A 22,673-nucleotide genomic window follows, 5' to 3' on the forward strand; every position below is an offset into this window, starting at 1 on the left:
AAAGTAACTTCCCAAAAATAATCTTAGAACTGAGTATCACATCTCCTAAGATTGACATGTTAAGTGTTGCGTCAACAGTCGATTCGATGATTTGCAGTGTTGAATGTTTTTCTGTCTTGCAGTAATTTACAAAATCTTCCATCTTCTTCTGTCATCCATGGCTATTACCATTACATTTGTCTCAGCACAACCTCAGCTTGACCCTGAGTGATGGAGAGGAACAGGAACTAGGCCATATATCCAACGGCTGTGTCAAACAACTTACCCAGAGTAACATTGTCCAGGTGCTGGGCTCGAGCGCGGGGGCGGGAAATACAAATTCTGATTTACAGTCAGCGGAGAACCTCTCATTTCACAGGATGAAATTATAATTTAGATTGCTTGTATATTGGACACCTGAAGGGCTTATAAGAAAAGATAAAGAAGCAAATGTATTTCTTTAAAAAAAAAAAAGAAAAACAGTTTTTGCGACTACTCTGTGTCTTCTGTGCTGACATCAGACATTCCTGGTACATGGCAGAAATAAATTGCTTCAGGGTCTGATGGAAGTGAGGATTTGGGATATAAGAGCCATCGATCATGTCGAGCTGTGGCACACTTTTCGTCTGGGGAAATTGCCAGCATCAGTCAAACAAAGTGAACGAATGTGGAGAGGAGTAGATCTGACAAAATATTATTCCAGTCGCCGCAGTCCAACTTGTGAATTCATCTCTCTGCCAGCCACTCGGCGAGGATCACACACTAATGTGATTATTGTCCTGGGTGAGGGCCACTCCTGTGGGACTTCAAAGAGAACAGATCAGAGGGAATATGAAAAAAAAAAGAAGCTGTAAGCTGGGATGCAGACAGGTGCAGTGCACTTTTGGAAACCTTTTCTTTCGCTTTAAACATACATGTGAGAAGGTTCAAAGTGAGGACTGACAGCTGCTGTTAGCTCGTTTTTAGCTAACATAACATACACACTGCATTATTTATTCTCATGTCATGAAGTGACTCCTGTAAAGTGTTTTTATTGTAGCACAGAATGATTCTTCATTGTATTTAATCCTTATGTCCTGAATTAAAGATGCCGTATATGGAAGAGGCTTTGCAGTAGACACAAAGACCGCAGTAAAAATATTAAAGACAAAAACTATTTTGACGTTAAGTTTGCCAAATTTATGAATCTAATTTGAACAGCATTCCGTTATGTCATGATCAGTGCATAATCATTACATTGATCATCATCTTTAAAAAGAACGATACAAAATGTGTCATGACTCCTCAGATTTCATTTATTCCCCCCCGAAAAAGTAGTTCAAGTGACAAAAAATGATAAGCGCAACCCGGGGCACAAGTACGGTCGAAGTGAAGATGAAAATGTTACCTTAGAGTTTTCAATGCTGTCTGACGCAGAACTGAGCACAACTTCCTGTTTTACAAAGACAAATGTTGTCAGACGCACAACAGAACAGCGAATGAAACGCTCCGACAAATGCCTTGTTCTGATGAGGTGAAAACCCTCCAGTGATAGAAAACATGTTTTCTAATGTCGCCTCTAGCCGTTCCAAGTCGCCCCGACCCCAGCAGGGGACACGATGATCACCCTATAGCTCTGCATATTATGGCACGGCCTGCAGGGTCACTGCAGGTTATGTGTACGGCTTCTCCCATGTGTGAGGAGAGGTCCTGGCAGGGTCACGAGGGTCGTCTTTTATTAGTTCATAGCACACAGTTCATCAGCTCAGCCGCTATATCTCTCTCTGACTGAGCCTCATTCCTTCACACCTGAGAGCCTCTCCTTATCCCCCCCCACCTCTCAGCCCCCTCCACCTTCCTCTTGTCTCTCCTCTGCCTGTCTCCAGTCCCCTCATCCTGCTAAAGCTACAGACCCCTGAAATATTGATGGTGTTATAATTAAACTGTCATGCTTTTTGAGCTGCTGTAAAATCAAGCCAAATCTCAATTAGACAAGCAAATTATCTTTTATCGCACCCTCTTGCTAATCTCATTAAGCATCTTGTTTCCTTTTATCTCATGCTATCAATTTTTCAATAGTAAATTAATTGCGTGTAGTGGAATACGGATATACGCAAATCATTGCCAAAGTTGACAAAAAAAAAAAGTCGACATGAAATTTTGAAGAGGAACATCTTACAAAAAAAGACCAATTATACAAACTTTGTTTTGTCCCTAAGATTGAGACACTTTGTTTATTTTGCCATCTACCCCACCGTAAATTGGACCAAAAAAAAAAAAAGAAGAACAAAGGCTGAATGAAAATAAAGTGGACTCATTACACACATCAGAAGCAAAGCGAGTGAATTGCAGCTTAGTGTTAATCAGCTCGTCCGCTGGTTTAATTGCTCTTGAATGATCAAATGGGAATCAGTGTGTAGGCATTATCAGGGGCTGTGAGAGGGGAGTGTGGATCTGCTGTCTTCCCATCTCAGGTCTTTAGCGTAGAGAATATTTTAATCCAGCCTGACAAGACGAGGATCTGCTTAATCCTATTACAGGCTTGCACATTAAACTACAGTAGGCCCACACTTCTCCGCCTGTTTTTCTTTAAGTGAGAAGGGAGCAGATGGTGCCAGCTCAAGAACCCTAACTGTCCTGAAATGGTCATGCTTTGACCCCCTCCTCTTTACTGAACAACACGTCAAGAAGTGTGGAAAATGCTCCAGGAAGCAACTCGTTACTTTTTTCTTTGAATTGGTGGAATCATTCAATCTTTCATTTACTCTAAAAAAACAAAAACCTTAACTTAATAATGCAGTCTTTGATTAGAAATCAGTCTCTGAAACTCCTCGGGGGAGGAGGAGGGGGAGGGGGCACAGGTTGTCTGGTGAGATGGCTTCCAGCCAAGCTAGCACTGCTGTCCTCATAGTAGATGCTATGTTGCCCATTTGTTGCCCCTTCCCTTCTCTTTTCAGGATTATGCCCCTGAGCTCTGCTCTCTTTTTAAAGAGGCCAAGACAGTTTTTTTCAACAGCAGTTGAAACAATGCTATTCATTCGGTGCTAACAAAAAACAACAACCGACTGTGTTGCTTTTTTTTCTGCTGCTAAAGTTCTCCAAATTGTGACCACCCGTCAAGATTTTGACACCCAGTCCTCGTCATATATATATTTCTTTCACCATGTTGTCTCATGAATCCTGAAGGAAGTCTCGAGCACTGTTCTGTCCATTAGCAAAAACCTTTAGTGAAAAAAAAAATACACACATGCGTTGTAATGCAACCTAACTTCTGTTTCTATTGTTGCACATTTGTTTCGGCGGTCTCTGGCATGCGGCAGCTCTGCAGTGATATTCTTACTGTCGCTTTCCACACCCTCACTTCCAATTGTGCAAATGGGAACAGTAAGGATACAATGCCTTTGTTATCAAATAAGTCTTCTAAAGAAAAAGTGAGCGGGGTTTTGATGACAGTGAGAAAGTTGGAGAGTGCTCTCCATCCATTACAGAAAAGAGTATGTCAGTGCAGAACCAGGCTGCCTGCACATAGAACTTCTGTCCCCCTCTGAGCCCTGGTTAAGTAAGGTGAGGGTTCATATTGGCCTTCCCACAGTGAGCAGCTTTTAACCTCCTGCCAGCTACATCAATCTCAGGATGGTGTGATTGCTGCTTAAAGGGGCGGGGATTAAGAACAGCCTGTGGTCCGTAAATCAGGCGAGCTTAAGAGGGCCCCTCTTGTGTTCGCCATATAGGCCCAATGGGCACCATACCTACGACTACAATGTAGACAACACCACTTGTGGCAGTAAAGTCCTGAGAGCGGACCTCCCTTTAAGCAGATGGCTGAGCTAGATCTCAATGAAAGTTTAACGAGGTAAAGCAAAAATAAATTAAATCATGAGGCAAATGATCAGGGCACACTTTGAATAACATTTAATCCATCTAAGGCAGTGAACAATGAGAATACATTGTCATGTGGGAATTGTAACCCCCCTTCTTCTTCCTCTGAACCAGTCCAACAAAGTCTCACCAACAAAGCCAATTAATACAAAGCCCTTAACTTTTGATTCTAATCTGCTTTGAGCAACACAAATCATCATGTCTGGGAAAGGCTCGAGGCATTTTTAATGTTTGACTTATAACTCTCAGGCACAAATCTCCTGTCTGAAATAAAGTCAATAGGTCTCATAGTAATTGAGTGGGGTTGATATATAGCTACCTCAAAGTCTCAAACCATAATTGGCAATGCTTAAGGTTGGTGGAGGTCACAAGTTCCTTCAAAGAAGACCAGTGTGAGCAACAGAGAGAGTTAATATTTTATATTTAAGAGGCTTGGCTGGAAAGTTCAGAGCGCAGCGTCGTCTGAGCACAGACAGCCACTGCATGGACGCATTTGACTCTTGTTCCTGGGTCAATTATTCCATCACACCAGCTGATCCAGAGTTGGACTTCAGTGAGTGCTGTTGAATTTGTGAAGCTGGAAGGGAGATAGAAATAAAAATTAAAAAAAAGAGTTAAAAATCCAAAGTTGGCTTCAGACACTCTTCTGAGCAGGAAGCTCTTTCTCTTTCTATTAGGCTGAACAGCTTTTAGCGTTTAATAGCTGTTGTACAGGTCATGTCTGGGTTGCTGCTGCTTAGTAATACATGCCTCCCTTAGCAACAATTGAATGCCTAAACAACACTGATGCAGTCTTTGCATCTACTGGACTTCACCAGTGTGTAATTCCATGTTTTTTTTAAACAATTCTGTTTTACACAAAGACCAGCACTGCTCCCTGTGGACCAACAACCTGAGGATTTAACCCTTCTCTCAAATTCTATAATGTTTTTGCTGTAATTTTCTCATTGTTATTATGTTGTGCTTTAGCTGTTGAGCTAATTACTCCAGCATGGCGTGCTGAGCTGGGTTACAGCCAACGCGGGGAAGCTAATTAACTGACACCCCAGAGCATTGACAGAACACTGCTGCAGACACTATAATTCTGTTACATTGCGCTTTGCAGTCCCCCTCATCCCGCACTCTGAACCGATCATGTGCTCATTATAGTCCAGACTCTGGTCCGTTGGCTGGAAAATGATCCAGGGCTCTGTTCTCGGCAGCCTGTCAGAGTGTGAGTGCAGACGGCTTACTCCCTCTGACTGTTAACTATGTATGCTGTTTATGCCGAACATCCCTCAGGCAGCGTTTCCTGCAATATAAGATAAATCTGTTCCTGCTTTATTTTGTTAATCGTTTTGGTTATTGTTATCAGAAACATACAGGCGCAGATCAAAACATCATGATTCAATCCGCTGAATATTATCTGAAATTTGATTGGAATTGCTTGGATTTCGAGCGGGCCCTTACCCTCTCGCAGTAATGCTGAACATCTGCTGTACATTAATAAATCCACAGGCTCCGTCTTTGTTTATTTATTTTCACGGTTGCAGATAGAAAACACCCTTTCGACTACACACTTCCACAGACATCAAACTACAAAACTATTCGCGTCCCTGGGGAAGGAATAGGAAGCTTTAATGAGAATATTCCTTTGTCAAAGCAAAACAATTGAACTAGCAGAATCCCTGTTGATGCAAATGAATATGCGCGTTGTGCCTGGTTATGCCTGGATGAGCAGCCGGGGCTCCCAGTCACCGGGGATTTGTTGTGTTTGGGGTTTGCCTTTCTGTCTGTCTGTCTGTCTGTCTGTCTGTCTGTCTGTCTGTCTGTCTGTGCGTGGGTGGATTCATGGGGCCTTCTCCGTCTGTGCTTCCCTCACAGGTACCGCATCTTTAGTGCGCCAGAGAAATGAACTGAGACTGGGGAGGGACCACTCGTTTCCTGAGGAATTCCAAGATTTACTGTGAAACCATGAGGTTGCAGAGTAGCCTAGGATGTGTCCCTGTCCTGTGCTTGATCACCTGTCTTTGTGCCTTCTACAAGACTGCAGCCATTGACATTCCACTGGAAGGTGAGTGGAGACTTGTTCTATGAAGGAGGGTCCACATTTTGTTTCCAATGACAGCTGGGGTTAACGTGAATGGACTGGCAAATCAAAAGGCAAAAACCTATTCTCTCAACTGCTTTGACACACTGCCAGTGGTTTCATGTCATCACATAAAATGAACGATCAAAAACAATGGGACAGCAAGTCTCAACCATGTATGTTTCTTTAAAACTAGAGGAGAAATGTATAATATGTAAGTGTCTGGGGAGTTTGAACCTCCACTAATGTCATGAGAAGTGTGCCACCACACTATCATGGTTGTATAGAAACTGGATTTCATGATTTAAGTTCAAATTGCACTAGTTTAATTGTTTTTATAAGTAACAAGACGTGAAATAAGATAATTAAATGTTTAAAAGGTCTGAAATTAATGTGAAAAAATGGGTCAATGATAATGTTTTCACTATATTTGACTTCTTTATTAAAATAGGTTGTGATTAATGATGAATTGTGTTCTATTTACATGGCTGTTTGAAGCTTTGGATTAGAATTAGACTAAACAGACACTCAACTTTGATGAAACATCATTAGAAGCTACTACAGGGCGGTCATTAATGAAGCAAAAATAACAGGGTTACACGAAACCTTAATGTATAGAGTCTTTGAATTGTTAATGCTCACCTACAAGGACCTTGTACTCGGTTAAACTTGAAGTGCTTTTTTATCTGACAGATAGGGTTGAATAATTTAGAAGTGAATAAATCTCACAAGGGGAGAACTGTTACAATCATCAAGCATTCTGTGAATGGAATAAATTTACAGCTATTATCTTGTTTGTATCCGAATTGTTGTTTCTTTTGTCTTGGATCTGCGTGTATCCCAGTTTCCTTGGAAACTCATATCAAACCTCTAAATTATTCAGAAAAAAAAAAAAATCTCTAAAGGGCCTGATACAAAAAACACTTCAAAGTGGTTTTGTTAAAAGGCAGAAACATGTTGGTCTCCAGATGTCAGAATATCCTTATAATTCAGTTTTCCGTTTTGCATATCTCATGTGTGTTTAAAAGGGTTTACTTAAAGAATGCTTGTGACATGAAGGAATTATTCCCTAACAGCTGACTTTTTTTTTGTTTTGTTTATTTTCCCTCGCTTCCGTGGATTTTGTAGTTTTAGGTCATGTAAACAGTAAGTTCCCTGGGACACACTGTAGCTGGTATTAGTGACATCCTCCGTTCTTTCCCGTTAATCTCTTGGCTCACTGTTGTGCAAAGCAGCAGCTTTACTACAGCCATATGTGTTGGATCTGAGCCTCATGTGTCATCACTTACCAATGCATGATCATGACAGTTCCCATTGTCCTTTACATTTTGGTCGTACCATTAATACTCAGCCTGTTGTGTATGTTTCCATGTGTAGCACATTCCACAACTCTGTTATCATTTATCATTTTTATCATCAAGTTATACAAAGTAGAATGAGAGAGTTGTATGCCAAAAATGAAAATGTACTGCAGTAAGTGATCATTTCAATCAAATCATCAAATGTCTTAGTTATCAAAATGAAAGTTATTGACAACATTTATGACAAATAATGTTTTGGGATAGAACTCTCCATACCATCCTAACATCATGGGTCAGTGGTTCTGAATCTGAGTTAACTCTTGAATTATTCCTAGATTGTTATTTAGTAGTCATACGATTATATTGGGGGTTTAAAATAAAAATAATACATATTTTAGCCATATATATTTATTTTTTGCTTTTGTCTTATGAGATACTGGACCCTTTTACAAATGCAGGTTACTTTAAATTCTAACAAAAATCAAACAATACTGGAAATAAAAATCTGTGTTGTGTTGTAATGCTCACAGGTTTGTTCTTAGCCGTGTCAGGGGTCACAGTAGACATAGCCGTGCTTGGTCACTGGCCAAACAGGTTGTGAACCACTGACTCGGCATCCCGTTGAGCATGAGATACTTTTGAATGACGAGGCCTTTGTTGATTCTCACGTTCTCATGCCTGTTTGTGTGTTTGCTTGTTGCCCAGTTGAGCAGCTGCCCACCATCACAGCCCAGTCGCCGAGCTCTCTCATCGCCTTCCCTTTTGACGAGAGCTTCCCCATGACGTGTGAAGCCAAAGGGAATCCCGAGCCAGAGTGAGTACTGAGCCTCGCATTTCCTCAGATGGAAGGATGAGAGGACTGTTAGCAGCCAGACAGACGCCAGTAACAAACAACAGCTACGTTTCACGTCAACATGTTGCAACTGGGCGTACTTGTGTGGACCTTTGGTTTAAGTGAGCATGCTGTAGCCTTAGCTGAAAGATTTCACATTTCACCACTGGCTTTCTTTATGTAGATTCAAATGGACGAAGAATGGCCAGGAATTCGACCCCTCGCTAGACCCCCGGCTGATGAAAGAGGAGAATTCTGGGACCTTTGTGATACCCAATAATGGAAACCTTACAGAGTACCAGGGAACCTATCGCTGTTACGCCTCAAACAAACTGGGGACGGCCATATCGAAGGAGATTGAGTTCATTGTGCCCCGTGAGTATCATACGTCTGTGAGTTTGTGTATGTGTGTGTGTGTGTGTGTGTGTGTGTGGTGCTCTGTTACAGTCCTTTCAGACTGATTCAGGACCAGCAGTCCTGTATAATGACTGCACCTCTCCATTGTGAGCTATTCATTGTATTGGACGTGGCAGAAAGTCACTGAGGCTCCTAAGCACCCCCGCCCTTACAGCATTTCATCCGTACCTCTGTGTTGAAGAAAGCATCGACTGCATCTGGCCTCTCCATCATTTCTTTTGCTTTATTTTTCATTTTGCTCTCAAGCACAGGTACATCAATTCCCAAAGAAAATACACTCCTAAGGGGGGGTGGGGGCTTTGACTTTATTTGGCTAGGTTTCAACCACTCAGCTCCAATGGCAACAACACATAAGAATAGTTGTAACGTGTGTTTTTTGTTTCTACAGGGCTTGAACTGAAAAAAAAAAAAAAAAAAATCAATAGAATCTACTGAATGATACAGAGCTCAGTCAACACCAACTTGCCACCCATTAATTTAAAGAATAATAATACTGCCATCTTCTGGAGTGGAGGAGAACTGAAGAATATTCATTCATTCATTCATTCATTCGTTCGTTCAGCTCCTCATCCTCACCTTCAAAGCCCTTCACAACCTGGCTCCCCCCTACCTGTCTCACCTCCTCCACCGACACACTCCCACCCGCACTCTCAGGTCTGCAGATGCAAACCTCCTGCCCCCCCCCCAGGACCGAAGGTTTGTCCTGCAGGGCTTTCTCTGTTCCTGCTCCCACCCTCTGGAACTCACTCCCAAAAAACACCAGAGACTCCCCCACACTCACCTCCTTCAAGAGATCCCTCAAAACTCACCTCTTCTACATCGCCTACAACCACTAACTCCCCCCCTCCCCCTACATTACTTCTTCATTGTACTGTCCTCGTCGTTTTTTGTTTTGTTTTATGGTTTTATTTTTTGTAAAAAACGTCTTTGGGTTCCTAGAAAAGCGCTATAAAAAAACAATATATTATTATTATTGTTATTATGTATTATGTCTGGTATCATTTAATCACTGTGCGTTCTGTCCTTCTTCTAGATGTTCCAAAGTTTCCTAAAGAGACTCTAGATCCTGTAGAGGTGGAGGAAGGCCAGCCCTTTGCTTTAAAATGTGACCCACCTAAAGGGATACCTCCCCTGCAGATCTACTGGATGACTATCAGTAAGTGAAACCAATATTTTAAAAGTGCAATTTTCAAAAACACAGATTTGGGATTTTTTTCAATTATCAATCTGTTCTTGCTATATATTGCATTTAGGTCCATGTAGCAAATGTTTCATTTTTCTCCCTTCCTCATGATTAAAATAGAAGTTTAGTCTGAACTGTCTTGGTTTAGGAAAAATGTTTATAAAAAATTGGATTGAAATCCAGATGAACTCACTGTCTTTCTGTGCTCAGGTCTTCAGCATATCGAGCAGGACGAGAGGGTGTCGATGGGCTTAAACGGGGACCTTTACTTCTCTCACGCGGTGGAGAAGGACAGCAGAAGAGACTACTGCTGCTTCGCCGCATTCCCAACAATAAGAACAATCGTTCAGAAGAACGCCATGTCTGTCATCGTTAAGACAAGTAGGTTTTCACTATATTTGTAATGTTTCTTGATATTCATGTTCATATTTACACGTCAAAAGCCGCCCAGATGTCACGATGTCCTCTTTAAGTGCGTCCCCTTGATTTGATGTCGTGATTATGATCTTAAACGTTTGTCATTTTGATTTCACGCCGTCCTCATGTTTCATGCATTTTGTTTTGTCTGATCCACCTCCATTTCAGAAAAAAGTGTCATTAGTCCTGAAACTGGTAAGTGTGACTCCTTTAGAGTGAAACACCATTGTGCTGTGCCTCATCCTTAAACAGCTGTGTGCATGAGGCTACACCTGTGATCAAACTGTCTATTCCTCTGCTGTTCCTCCTTAGCTAATGCCATCCCTCAGAGGAGACCTTCTCTTATGTTGCCCTCTGGTGGTGGTAGATCAGAGGTACAGCTCGTCAAAGGCGAGGACTTGAAACTGGAGTGCATTGCTGAGGGAGTGTGAGTAATACTGCCTATTTAGTGGCTCGAGTTCCTGACACATTTTGACACTTTTTTTGTCCTAAAGCAAACCATATGAAAAATGTTTTAATGATGTTTATGTAAACAGATGCGCCTTTGAATTTAATGCGTTAACCGCAAATAATAATGTAATATTTAACTCTTTGTTCCAGTCCGACTCCACAGGTTGAGTGGGTGAAGATGGGTTATCAACTCCCCATCAAAGCAAAACTGGAGAATCATGGGAAATTGCTTCTTGTCCAACACGTTGAACTGGAAGACAGCGGGAAGTACATGTGCAAGGCAAAGAACACACATGGGGAAGCTGTTCATTACTTCACAGTGACAGTGGAGGGTAATTCCAGCATGTTTTGAATTAACTGGGATGTCATTACGTCTGACAATTATTTTATAGTTACAGACTGATACGTTACAGTTTCTTTTTCAGTTTCTTTTTCGCCTTTATGCTTTTAAGCATAGACTATACAGACAGCAGAATAAGTCACAGCAGTGTTCTTTGAGTCTTCATTTGAAACAGTACAAAGTCTACTTTCAAAAAAATTAAAACAGCAAATGTAAAATACTCCATTGCAGGTGAAAGGAATACCTTGGGACATGCAGTATCTTCATATAAGCTAATGAATACAACAGTGTAAAAAATAATGCAAGAAATAAAACAGTAACAATTATCGCTCAATAAAAAACACAATCTGACAGATAGTTTTTTTATTTTATTGTTACTAATATTGAAACAGTAAAAAAGCTTTTAATGTAAAGCTGCTGGAGTGAGGGGGTTGGTTTGAGCTGTCAACAGCGTGAACTAGTTTCTGTAGGGCAGAAGTTCCTAACCTTCAAGGTCACATGATATAAACCAAAAGGTTCACAAAATGAACTTCATTTTTCAAAGTACTTTTAATTCATATTTTGCATTCATGACAGAAACAAATATTTTGAAGCCATGAATGTGTTCAATCAGGATTAGCTTTAATGGTGGGGAAGTTAAAATAGCTTGTAAAGTACTGGATTTTTTAACCCCTTCGAATCCAACCAGGCTTTTAAAGAACACATTTAATAGGTTAAGAGGGTAAATGTCACTCCTCTACAGGGATTTTGGTGAGACATTAACCAGCAGAAATGCCTGCATGTTGCCTGTACATAAGGAGCCTTCTTTTGAATAATGTTTGTAATTACTGTCATTGTTTCAATTCTCTTTAAATCTTTAATGTATTCAGTTTATAGACACTTATCAGTTTGATAAAATAATGACGACTGTGTCTTTCCAGGGCCTCCAGAGTGGGTGTCTGAGCCTGAGAGTCAGCTCCGAATGATTGGCTCAGATGTGCTCATCAAGTGCTCGGCCAGTGGGACTCCTCTGCCGACTGTAATATGGAGGGTGAACGGTGTACCTCTCCAGGGTCAGTCTTAGGACAGCCTTTCGTGATACTCTCTCCTTACTAAAGCCTAGTCCAGATCGCTGAGCTGTTTTGAGTTAACACAAAGTCTTGGTTTTATTGCTTTCCATCTATAATATGACACGAAGGGTTTAAACATGGCTGGAGAGGCAGTCGTTTTCAGTTCTCAGCGGATTGTGAAGCTGCTGTAAAATGCACCGAGCTCCTGAGCTGTCAACCAACTCTGATTATCTTTGAGTTGAATTCCATCTTGTGGGGCACCGATGGGGTATCTAATAAAGAGGAAACGGACCATGTCTTATGGTTACACTCAGGGAAAATTGTGACGGTGCATACAGCATACTTGTACCGTACAGCTGTATGGAAGACGCCCAGATGTTGAAAGCACATCATGCATAAGTAGCAGTGGATTCTTTCTTGTTTTAAACACTTTATACAACACGCATAGCAGCTGAAGATAAGATATAAAGAATCTAAATTCAGTGTTTGCACCACCAACAGAACATTTCCATTAATTGTGTCTCTGCTCTGTTACAGATGTTCCTGCTGCCAACAGGAAGGTGTTAGACGACACCATAGTTTTACATAACGCCAAAGCGTCTGACAGTGCAGTCTATCAGTGTGAGGTGTCCAATAGACATGGAACCCTTCTGTCAAATGCAAACATCATGATTATGAGTGAGTAGTACAGCTTTTACTTAAGGACTTACTTTACACTTTTTTTCCAGTTCTACTTTGGTGTTTTATCAAATCCATAATAACACAATGTCACAACAATCAAAAGGTTTGTAATAAAAAATAAAAAAATGTTTTTAGTCTGCCAAGTGAGTAATTTGATGACTGCTAATTGATGTGTCAAGCTTGAGAGCTATCGCTGATGTCTGCATATGCCCACAAAGCGAGGGGGAGCCCGGGGAAGCAGGGCTCTCTGCAAGCTGTATTCCTTTATTCAGACAAGCACATCTGCCTGTGGAGCAACCAGGCCTGTTCCCTGGTATTTATATGCTAACACATTCCTCCTAAATTCCATACTGATTTCAGGGCCACAAGACGAACATGTGCTGCTTTACAAGTGCAGATAAAAAATGAAAAGGACGGGATGTTGCTTTCCATTGCGCTGCACAAAAGTGGGTAGATTGATCTGAGTGACACAGGAGTTAATAAAGCTGGACGAGCTCTGAATGCAAAGTCCCAACTGGTCGTGTTGACAATTAGGAGAGACCGACCGTTTTTTAATGAGAAGCTTTGGTTAACTCCGATAAGGTACAGGCACACAAATAACTCCATTGTTTTCTTCTTTGATTTTCATTTTCGCGTTGACACATTTGTGACAAACCTGACAGCTGAATCCTGTTTTAACAAAAAACAAGGAGCCTACAGTTAATGCCCAGAGAAGCCAGCAGTGTTGTTTGCTTCTTGAAACCACGATTATCTATTTTGTTGTATTCCTGTTTAAATGGTTCCATAAATGCTAAATTGCAATCTTTCTCAATTTTTGTTTTAACTTCCAACCATCACTGAACGCACACTACGGCTACATGGTTATATCTGTATAAGGGAGTTTTTTTTTTTCTTCTTACAAATGTTGATTCATGATTATGTTCTGTTGCACGGCCTTTACAGATGTGCGCCCAGTGATTTTGACGAAGGAAGGGGAGGATTACTCTGCTGTGGAGGGGCAGGGAGCGATGATGCACTGCAAGGTCTTCAGCTCTCCTCCCTCTTCTATCACTTGGTAAGAGTGCAGGTTGTGTTAGTCTCCCAGACACCAGCAGAGAGCAGTAGACTTCAACTGGTCTATGCATACAGGACAGCTGTATCAAATGTACTTCTTTATGGATGTTCTGCAGTTTCTTTATTACACAATCAAAGTAACCCAAGCACTAAAAACGTTTTACCACTGTCTTTATAAACTGTTTAAATTGGTCTATTCTTCATATTTAAATTGGCCTGAGTGAACAATGTGGGTGTTTTTTAATGTTTTCCAGGAGTAAAGATGAGTCCTCTGAGTCATTGGAGGGACCAAGGTTTGCTGTTCATGACAATGGGTCCCTGGAGATCCTCAGTGTGGAGAAAGAAGACAATGGGCAATACACATGTGTCGCCAAAAACACAGAGGGGTTGTCGGCCATAGAAGCCATGCTTTATGTGAAAGGTAAGAGCTGGCTGCAAAAGTTTTTTTTCAATGGCTCCCAGTCCTTCAAATGTAACTAATATGCTTGTGCCTCTGGAAGATCCCACGAGAATAGTCGTGCCCCCAGTGGACCTGCGGATCTTAATAGGAACCACGGCCCAGCTCTCATGCCTGGCAGAGTACGACAAGTCCTTCAGCAACGACTTTGAGCTCCTGTGGGAAAAAGATGATATGGAGATAGCCCTCAACTACACCGAGAGCTCAAGGTAGGATACTGAGTAAAAAAAAGCATTTCAGAATGAATCCCAGCTGGAAAGTCGTTTTACTTTTCAATTGAATCAATCAATAATGTGTCTCCTTCTTTCTGTGAACAGATACTTTGTGGAGGATGGTATTCTCCAGATTATCAATGTAAGCCACATGGACAAGGGCGTGTACACATGTGTGGCAAGAACTCCTGTGGACCGGCAGACAGCCTCAGCGCTCCTCACTGTTTTAGGTAAGATAATATATGAACAGTATGTGCACTACTTAATGCATGACACCTCCGTAACAGTCAATATGTCAGGGAGCAGAAAGCCAAACGTGGGCATGCAGTCTGTCAGTAGTTGCAGCCAGTGCAGCGTGTTCCACATCCTTTGGCATTGGTGATTTGACTGTAACTGTACATTTGTTCTCTTGACCTTTTTTTTTTTTTTTTGCTGCACAGCTTTTTTGTGTCAATGATTTCGCACAGCAACGTTGTTGTGATGGTTTTTCAGATGTCCCCGATGCACCTGAGTACTTGGTACTATCTGAACACAAGAGCAAAAGTGTGAAACTGAAATGGATCCCTGGAGACGATCACAACAGCTCAACAACAGGTAAGTGGAGCATCTGTGTGAGCAGCTGTCAGAACATGCAGTGCCGCACGTAATGAATCAGGGTTTTCTTGCGGTGAGAATTATTTGTATGACATACATATTCTTTGGCTTCACTGTGCAAGTAGATAGATCTGTTTGATACCACCTTGTACAATCTAAATCTATTATTGATTCTTCCAAGCATGAATTATGATTAGTCTCCCTCTCGGTTTACAAGCCAAAAGCAGGGTTTAAGGAGTGTTCTGCACAGCTGGTGGTTAGATAAGCAATCCTTTGGCAAGAGCAATAACAGTGAGGGGCCGCTCTTGATTGTCTTTCTGCCTGTCAACAGAATTTATTATCGAGTACGAAGAAAGCCAGTGGGAGCCAGGTAACTGGAAGGAGCTGCTCCGAGTACCCGGGAACCACAACTTGGCCATCCTCAAACTTCACGGCCATGTCGACTACCGCTTCCGTGTGTCTGGTGTTAATGCTGTGGGGAGGGGTCTTCCAAGCAAGCTCACAGAGAGATACAAAACCCCCGCAGCAGGTCCGAAGATCTTCCTCTGTCATTGTTTGTTGTCGTTTTTTTTTTTTTTGACACGGTCCTCCAGGCTACTTGAGCTTCTGACAATGCTACTGTGTAAACTACAAAGCACCTGTGCAGAAAATCTGCCCTCTTGTATGCCTATTCCACGATTTCCTCCTCTAACAACACCGACAAAATCTATACTCTTTCTTTTCTGCAGCTCCCGACAAGAACCCTGAAAATATCAAAATCGAAGGTCATTTACCACATGAATTGAATATCAACTGGGAGGTAAGAAATTGAATTTGGACCTTTATTATCCCCTCAAAGCAATTCTGCAATGTCGGCTACCTTTACCTTTTGTGAATTATTACAATAGGCAGACATGGAAGCTCTCAAAGAGTCCAGAGATGACGTTTTTTATCAATCTTTCATAGGCAATTACAATTTTGGAATTAAAGAAAAAGGCCATTCATTTCATACGCTGGCTCAAATCTTAAGATTTCATTTTCTGGGATCACTGTGAGTCCCATTGAACTGCTCTTTTCCTTTGATTAGAAAGAGAAAGGGGAGCTAAAGAAGGACATTTTTCTTTCAACACATACAGTAATACATTCTGCTTCATTGTAGAAAGATAAATCTCTCCTTCACTTATTAACCGGTCGCCCTGTCACGGCAGCAGAGGTCCTTGAATGCTGGATTCATGAGCTTTCCAACTGCTAATGATTAGCCTTTGTGAATAATGGCGTCTTGTTCGACTTCCCATGGTCTCACTTCTTTGAGAAGACGTATCTTTTCATCTGTGATGTCTTAGCAAGCTCTATCTCAAAGAAAAGCCATGCTGCTAGACCAGGTCAATTGTTCCATTGTTTTATTAGACGGTGGAATAAAACACTGCCAGTGAACAACCACAGTTCACTGGGTTTGCGTTTCATTTTTATCCCATAGAGTCAGCGACAAGTGTCTCATGTAACTTTGAGTGTCTCGATGAAACTATTCAAACCATTGTGATTTTCTTCCCATTATCCAGCCCTTGTTACCCATTGAGCACAATGGCCCTGGTCTGGAGTATAAAGTGAGTTACAGGAGACAGGATGTGGAGGAGGACTGGAAGGAACACATGGTGAAGAGACACTCTTCTGTGGTGGAGAACACTCCAACCTTTGTGCCTTATGAGATCAAGATCCAAGCAAGGAACCATCAGGGCTGGGGCCCTGAACCCAAGATAGTGACTGGCTACTCAGGAGAGGACTGTGAGTAGTGATCTTTTTTTTTTTTTTTAACCTCATGTTGTCATATTTAAAATGTACTTGTTCATCATTTTGTATTTATTAGCGACAGACCAAACAAACTAAGTGAAGAACCCTACTGAGAATTACCAGCAGGAGTTTTGTAGGTATCAAAAACTCAACTCACCTCACTCTGCCACTTGGCTCAGACTGAGTGAAAAGCTGCCTGTGTATATGTGATTCTGTTTTTTAAGAACAATATGATTTCATTTAAATTGAACTTTGACTGAGTTTTACCGCTTTGCACTTAATGCATTGATAAAGCAGTCTGTGAATTAGTTCATTTTATTTCCTGTGTTTAGCTTTCTTCTGGACTTGCCCTCAGGAAATCTCCTCAGGTCATGACTCTTCCCCTAATTGTGTCCTCACTCAAATGTGCTGTCATCAAAGGCAATATTTCCCCTTAGCTTAATTCTCAGTTAGCTGGTGTAACTGTAAGTAGAGCCCATTCCTGTTTAATCCCGAGTAGGCGTTCCTGTGAAGAGGTGATCAATAAATGTTGGTAGTTAGATAGTATGTTACATATCCTGTCTCTTGTTCATTTCTCTTCAGATGTCTCTTTAATATCTAATAACCGAAGTTGTTTTCAGGATATCTTAAACTGAGTTCTCTTCATTCCAATGTTTGCATTTGCAGTTCCATCTGCGGCACCTGAAGATGTAGCTGTGGAGGTGATGAACAGCTCTGTGGTCAAGGTTAGCTGGACGCGCGTACACAAGGACAAGTTGCATGGACATCTGGGAGGCTACAGGGTAATACTTCAAAAAAAAAAAAAGACCTTTGTTTTTAGACACAGCTTTAAAGGATTGGCCCTGACCTTGCTCTCAACATTTGCCCCCTTAACTCCGCCGTGTCTCCTTTACTTGGCCAGCTCATTGTTTCCCTGCGCAGACTTGCAAACACAATTGCTCATCCAGCGTTGTCTGACACATAATGCATAAGTGTGATGCACAATCTAAGCTGTTTTGTCACTGTGTCTCATGGTGTCTCTTCGTCTCTCGTCCCTGGTGAAGATAAACTGGTGGCGTCTGCGCAGTCTGGTGGAGTCAAAGAAAAGCCATGGAGAAAAACAAACACTGACAGTCCCCGGGGACCGCAACCATGCTGCGGTGCCGGGACTGATGCCCTTCTCTGAGTACAGCCTCATCGTCATGACCTTCAATGGGCGGGGCAACGGCCCGGGCAGCCATCCCGTCAACTTCAAAACCCCAGAGGGAGGTAAGATTGTGGAAAAACAGCATGGACTGTATTGATTCACAACAACTGAAAGGAAAATCTAATAATAGCAGAGGAAACAGGGTTGAAGAAGTGGACAATTGACTGTGTATTACCTTCTTGTCTCCAACAGTCCCCGAGAAAAATCCTGTTTTCAGGGTCACGGATGTACAAAAGCACAGTGTCTCTCTGGACTGGGCGCCGCCATTGGAGCCTAATGGAATTCTCACCGGGTACCTCCTTGAGTATCAGCTCAGTATGTATCCCTCAAGATTAACGTAACAGACTCAGATAAAATGGTGATGACTCTGTGTTTCCCTTTCCTTTATTTTTTTTTTATTCCTAGTCTTTACTTCCCACAGTTCATTTTTTTTGATCCTCGGTACAATAATTGGGATCTAAAAACCCCAAAGTTACAGTTTAGTTACAGCAAGAGGACTTACTCTTATTAACGTCCTCTTGAGTCTACTCTGTACTGAGATGGTCACCCTCTCCTTGGATTAAGCTCCAAATGTCACTGGAGCCATCTGACATGTGCATCTTTCATTTATAAATTATGAATTAATAAATACATTTTTTGTTGTTGATTGTCTGTTGTTATGCATATATGTTATCTTTTAAATCTGAAGAAGCGTTATTGTGCCGATGCCTGCAGTAAATTCTCAAAAAAAAAGTTGAATTACAGTTTTTAATATTTTTTTTATTTTGCATTGTATTGTATTGATACAGACAAGTACGTACAGCAAATGAGTTTATTGGTAGAAGACCAGAGGAGGATCTTTGGCCTGCTTGTGTTTGTCTGACCCGTGATCCTCCGAGAGGATAAGAGAATCATTCTGCTGCGCTAATAGGTCCGAGGTCAGAGTGTGTGTATAGGAAACATGTCAGGGTTATGTCTGCTTGCCTATGTGTCACGATCATGGCTTGGCCAGTGCTGACCAAGGCCAATGTGTCACAGTCTGTTAAGGTTCAGTTTTACTGACCCCATCCTGTCTCCAACATAGCTCACAGTGCCATTACTGAACACATCCCTACGTATGCAACCACTTTCCTGTCCTTAAACAAAAGTCACAACAAAGCTCATGACTAACTTCTAACAACAACTTAGTGCTGCATTTCCCACTGAATTGGGTTTGAGTTGGCAGCTGCACAAGAAAGCCAAGTGTCACAAAGTATTTCAAGAGAGGACATTTTCATTGTGCCAAAGTAATAAAGCTGATGGACTCTTAAAGTGTGCCTTTTTTTTCTTAAAGTCTTTAAGAAGGAAGTCATGTGTGAAATGTGGTGCATAATGTAGCCAGCTGTCAGTGTATCATCAATGACACGAGTGAAATCTGAAGCTGCACAGCAGCTGTTGAAGGTCTACGCTGATATTCAAAGTAGCCTTTAATAGTGCCACACCTCACAGGCTTTACAGGAAGGCCTATTGTCACATTGTTTTACACACTGAACATGCAGGAATACCAGGATGTTTACGAAGCTGCATTGATGTTTCTTTTTCACATTTTCTATGTGTTCCATGGATCACATTGTATGAAGTTGTTACCTAACATATCTGTGAGTGAATTAGTATTCTGGACTGTTAATAGATATGGAGGAATACCTATGATAGATTTAGATATGTTAAAGGTATTTCCCTCTGTAGTGATGATACGAGCTGCATGCTGAGTCCTTTGTTTGTTGAGAAAACTCGTGAAACATATGTCACATATGTAGTTTATGTGTGGCTGTAAAGCTGTTCATATATACACTGCAAATGCTTTTGAATATCTCACTGTTTGAGGGATTTCTATCACCAATTTTAGAGAAATTACATTTGGAGTAGAGTAATGAGCAGCTCTATGAAGTCTGCTCTTATCTGAAATGTCTACCCAAGTGACAGTTAAAAGACCTTTGCTTTCATCATTCTCTTTTTCTTCTCATTAGAGACAGAAACATACTTTCAGGTTAGTCTGGGGTTCAAGTGTTGGCAGGCCTCAGCCTCTTTCACAAAACATAATGCCAACTATATTTCGCTCACCAAGGCTGTAGAAGATTTTGAAATATTGGTGTCTGAAATAAGTGGAACAGCCAAAGTCTACAGGCTTCAGCCAGTTTTCCAGTTTAAAGCTTCTGAATGAGTGTGAAAGTATCCTTCCAAAGTGTAGAAACATGATGCGAGTGGTCTTTTGTATTTTGCAGCTTTGACACCCTTGCATCATTTTTCCAAAAATGATCCCTTTTGTCCCAAAAGACAAAACAAAACAAAAAAGAAAATTGCAGTGAGTGATAACCATGTGTTGTGTCCGGGGACAAAGAAGAAAAAAAAAACAGACAAATACATTCTTGTCATTGTTTCTGTTTTCTCCTACCGGAGTCAGTAGCACCTTTTTCACAGCAAAGGTCACCTGAGCGCCTGCTGTGTTTGTTTTTGTTCCAAAGAACTATAAATGCCACCTCCCTACCTACTGTGCTGCTTTACGTGGTGAAAAATAAGTTCACCATGTAGACTGAGGTGAATTTTCATTTTGAATTTGATGGACGCAATCTGTTTGTCTGTTAATGCAAATAGCATTGCAAATGACTATTTGACTCTTTGTCAGGTGGCAAATGACAAAGAGTGTGGGCTATAGGTTGGGGCGGCTGTCGGCTAAAGTCAGTCGCCTCTGAACTGGAAGGTCGAGGGTTCGATCCCCAGCTCCTGCAGCTAGAGGATTTGTCTGAATGAGATTCCTTTATAATGATGGACACTTTACACAGCAGCCTCTGCCATCAGTGTGTGAATGTGTAGGTGTGACCTGCGGTGTAAAAGTGCTTTGAATTGTCAGTAGACTAGAAAAGCTCTTTACAAGCGTAAGTCAATTTAGTTACCATAAGTTAAATGTGAGATTTTGGTAAGGAACAAGCACAACTTAATCACGGGTTTATTAGCAACCTTTCTGCATGATATTTTTTCAAACATATCTTATCTGTAAAATAAATCGTCGTTGACTGTTATATTAAGCCTTTGTTTCCTTTTTTGATTTTTGAAATCTAGTCAATGAAACAGAGGAAGTGGGGCCACTGCAGACGGTAGACATCAGCAAACCGGACACCACCAAGTGGACTCTGCGCGACCTGGAGTCTGTGAGCAAGTACAAGTTTTACCTCCGCTCATGCACCACGGTGGGCTGCGGGCCTGTCGTCAGCGAGGAGTGCACTACCACGCTGGAGACGAGTGAGTAGAGAAACTGGATGTGCTGCGTGTGAGCGCTGCGAGAACACAGGCGAGCAATGAGGTGCAGAATTGGCAGGCAAAATTCAGGCTTAGTCAAAATCGTTGACAGAGCCGTTTTACTGTAACGAAATGGATTTGAACTCGTAGACTATGATATATGCCTGGGCAGCCAAGCTTTTCATATCTCCATGTAAGTAATTTTTGTGGATAAACAATTTCATATGGATGTAGTCGAGGTTTTCATTTGTCACTGTCATGAGAGAGCAAGTGCTTATTGATTGGACAGAGAGCTTGAGCCATGAAACAATCACCTAAGAAAGAAAATTGCTTTGAGCAGAAGGGAAACTGGAGCTTTTGCAACTGAATGGTGTAATCATGAAAGAGTTGATGGGTAAGTAATCATAATGAGCTTGCCTATAGTATGTTATCGTTTCTTTCAATTATACATTAGTCGTTGAGGACTACGTGTCATACATCAGCTCACACTCGAGGCTTCAGACTTCAGCCGATGGTACGAATGATTAGAGGGAAATGAAACAGGAAACCATCCCTGGGACAGCTGAGTGTCAGTAAAATAGACTGCAGCAACAGATGCTATCAGCATGAATACATCCATGTTGCTTTTTTCATACAAATGCACCTCCAATATATATATATAAAGCATGTCATTCAAGTTCCATCGTGAAAAACAAAACAAAAGCGCAACAGGGGTTGAACATGCGAGCGATTACTTTGTGTTTATTGGAAGAATTCTAACAATCACAGAAACTTAATTGGCACTTAGGGAGCATTTATTTGTTTTGTTGAGCCATCATAATACTTACAGGGAGAAGTAATTTTCATCAAATTACAATTCTGTGGAGAAATTACACATGTGTTGGGGTGGGACTGATAAAATTGAACATTGAGGTTATTTAGTTGCAACTCTTCCCCTAACGTGTGCATGTGTGAGTATTTATGTTAAGAGTCCTTTGCTGGCTGCTGCTTTCTGTTAAAACCTCACTTCAATGCACTGCTTTGAGCCTTGCCTTGGATACTGTGTGGATTGTCAATGTGTATGTACTGTACATGTCTGCTTAGCAATGCTTTGCTTTTTTCTTTCTTTCTTTCCCCCCCCCCCCCAGCTTCCACTTTGGCTTCCACTGTTGGCCTCAGTATGTAGATCTGTCTGTGTGCACACTGTGGAACATCATAACAACACATAATGCGTTCTCAAATTGCCCTGAAAACAGTTGATTCATTTGGTAAAAATGAACTGTGTGTTGGTATGACTTGTTTCACAGCGATGTTTTTTTGTTTAGGTAGTGGATGGATGCATGCTTTTAGATTTAGAGATGTGGACAGATGTGGAATGCTAGAGGCCTGAAGAAATCATCAGGTTTTGAGACTGAAAGAGTTGGACAATTTTTATTTTGCCAGCGCAGAATTAAGCAGCTCCAAACACTCAGCTTCTCTCCGTAGGTAATTGACCTTGTCTACTGTTTGCCCTTGCCATCAGTAGAGAGAGCACTCTGATGACTCCTTTTATTAGAAAAAATGTCAACTTCTTCTTGGATAAAGTCAGTTGCTTCCTG

General features: G+C 41.4%; 1 protein-coding gene across 7 annotated transcripts in view; it reads left to right on the top strand.

Moving 5' to 3' along the window:
* Nucleotides 1-22,673, top strand: part of chl1b (cell adhesion molecule L1-like b) — a 59,224-nt gene that overhangs the window by 28,438 nt on the left and 8,113 nt on the right. For 3 of the 7 annotated variants that reach the window (XM_061041374.1, XM_061041380.1, XM_061041375.1), the window contains exons 2-25: nt 5,701-5,890; nt 7,034-7,051; nt 7,912-8,020; nt 8,223-8,413; nt 9,489-9,611; nt 9,849-10,019; nt 10,224-10,250; nt 10,368-10,482; nt 10,656-10,837; nt 11,766-11,897; nt 12,432-12,572; nt 13,518-13,629; nt 13,883-14,049; nt 14,129-14,294; nt 14,403-14,527; nt 14,790-14,891; nt 15,223-15,420; nt 15,620-15,690; nt 16,430-16,652; nt 17,325-17,440; nt 17,702-17,906; nt 18,037-18,159; nt 20,920-21,099; nt 22,224-22,253. In XM_061041374.1, coding sequence (XP_060897357.1) covers nt 5,791-5,890; nt 7,034-7,051; nt 7,912-8,020; nt 8,223-8,413; nt 9,489-9,611; nt 9,849-10,019; nt 10,224-10,250; nt 10,368-10,482; nt 10,656-10,837; nt 11,766-11,897; nt 12,432-12,572; nt 13,518-13,629; nt 13,883-14,049; nt 14,129-14,294; nt 14,403-14,527; nt 14,790-14,891; nt 15,223-15,420; nt 15,620-15,690; nt 16,430-16,652; nt 17,325-17,440; nt 17,702-17,906; nt 18,037-18,159; nt 20,920-21,099; nt 22,224-22,253 — 3,127 coding nt within the window. In that variant the 5' untranslated portion in view covers nt 5,701-5,790. The remainder of the gene's footprint in view (nt 1-5,700; nt 5,891-7,033; nt 7,052-7,911; nt 8,021-8,222; nt 8,414-9,488; nt 9,612-9,848; nt 10,020-10,223; nt 10,251-10,367; nt 10,483-10,655; nt 10,838-11,765; nt 11,898-12,431; nt 12,573-13,517; nt 13,630-13,882; nt 14,050-14,128; nt 14,295-14,402; nt 14,528-14,789; nt 14,892-15,222; nt 15,421-15,619; nt 15,691-16,429; nt 16,653-17,324; nt 17,441-17,701; nt 17,907-18,036; nt 18,160-20,919; nt 21,100-22,223; nt 22,254-22,673) is intronic. The other 4 variants (XM_061041379.1, XM_061041377.1, XM_061041376.1 and 1 more) reach the window with 4 other exon arrangements.

This window comes from Labrus mixtus, chromosome 7 (genome assembly GCF_963584025.1).
Source record: "Labrus mixtus chromosome 7, fLabMix1.1, whole genome shotgun sequence".
Lineage (NCBI taxonomy): Eukaryota > Metazoa > Chordata > Actinopteri > Labriformes > Labridae > Labrus > Labrus mixtus.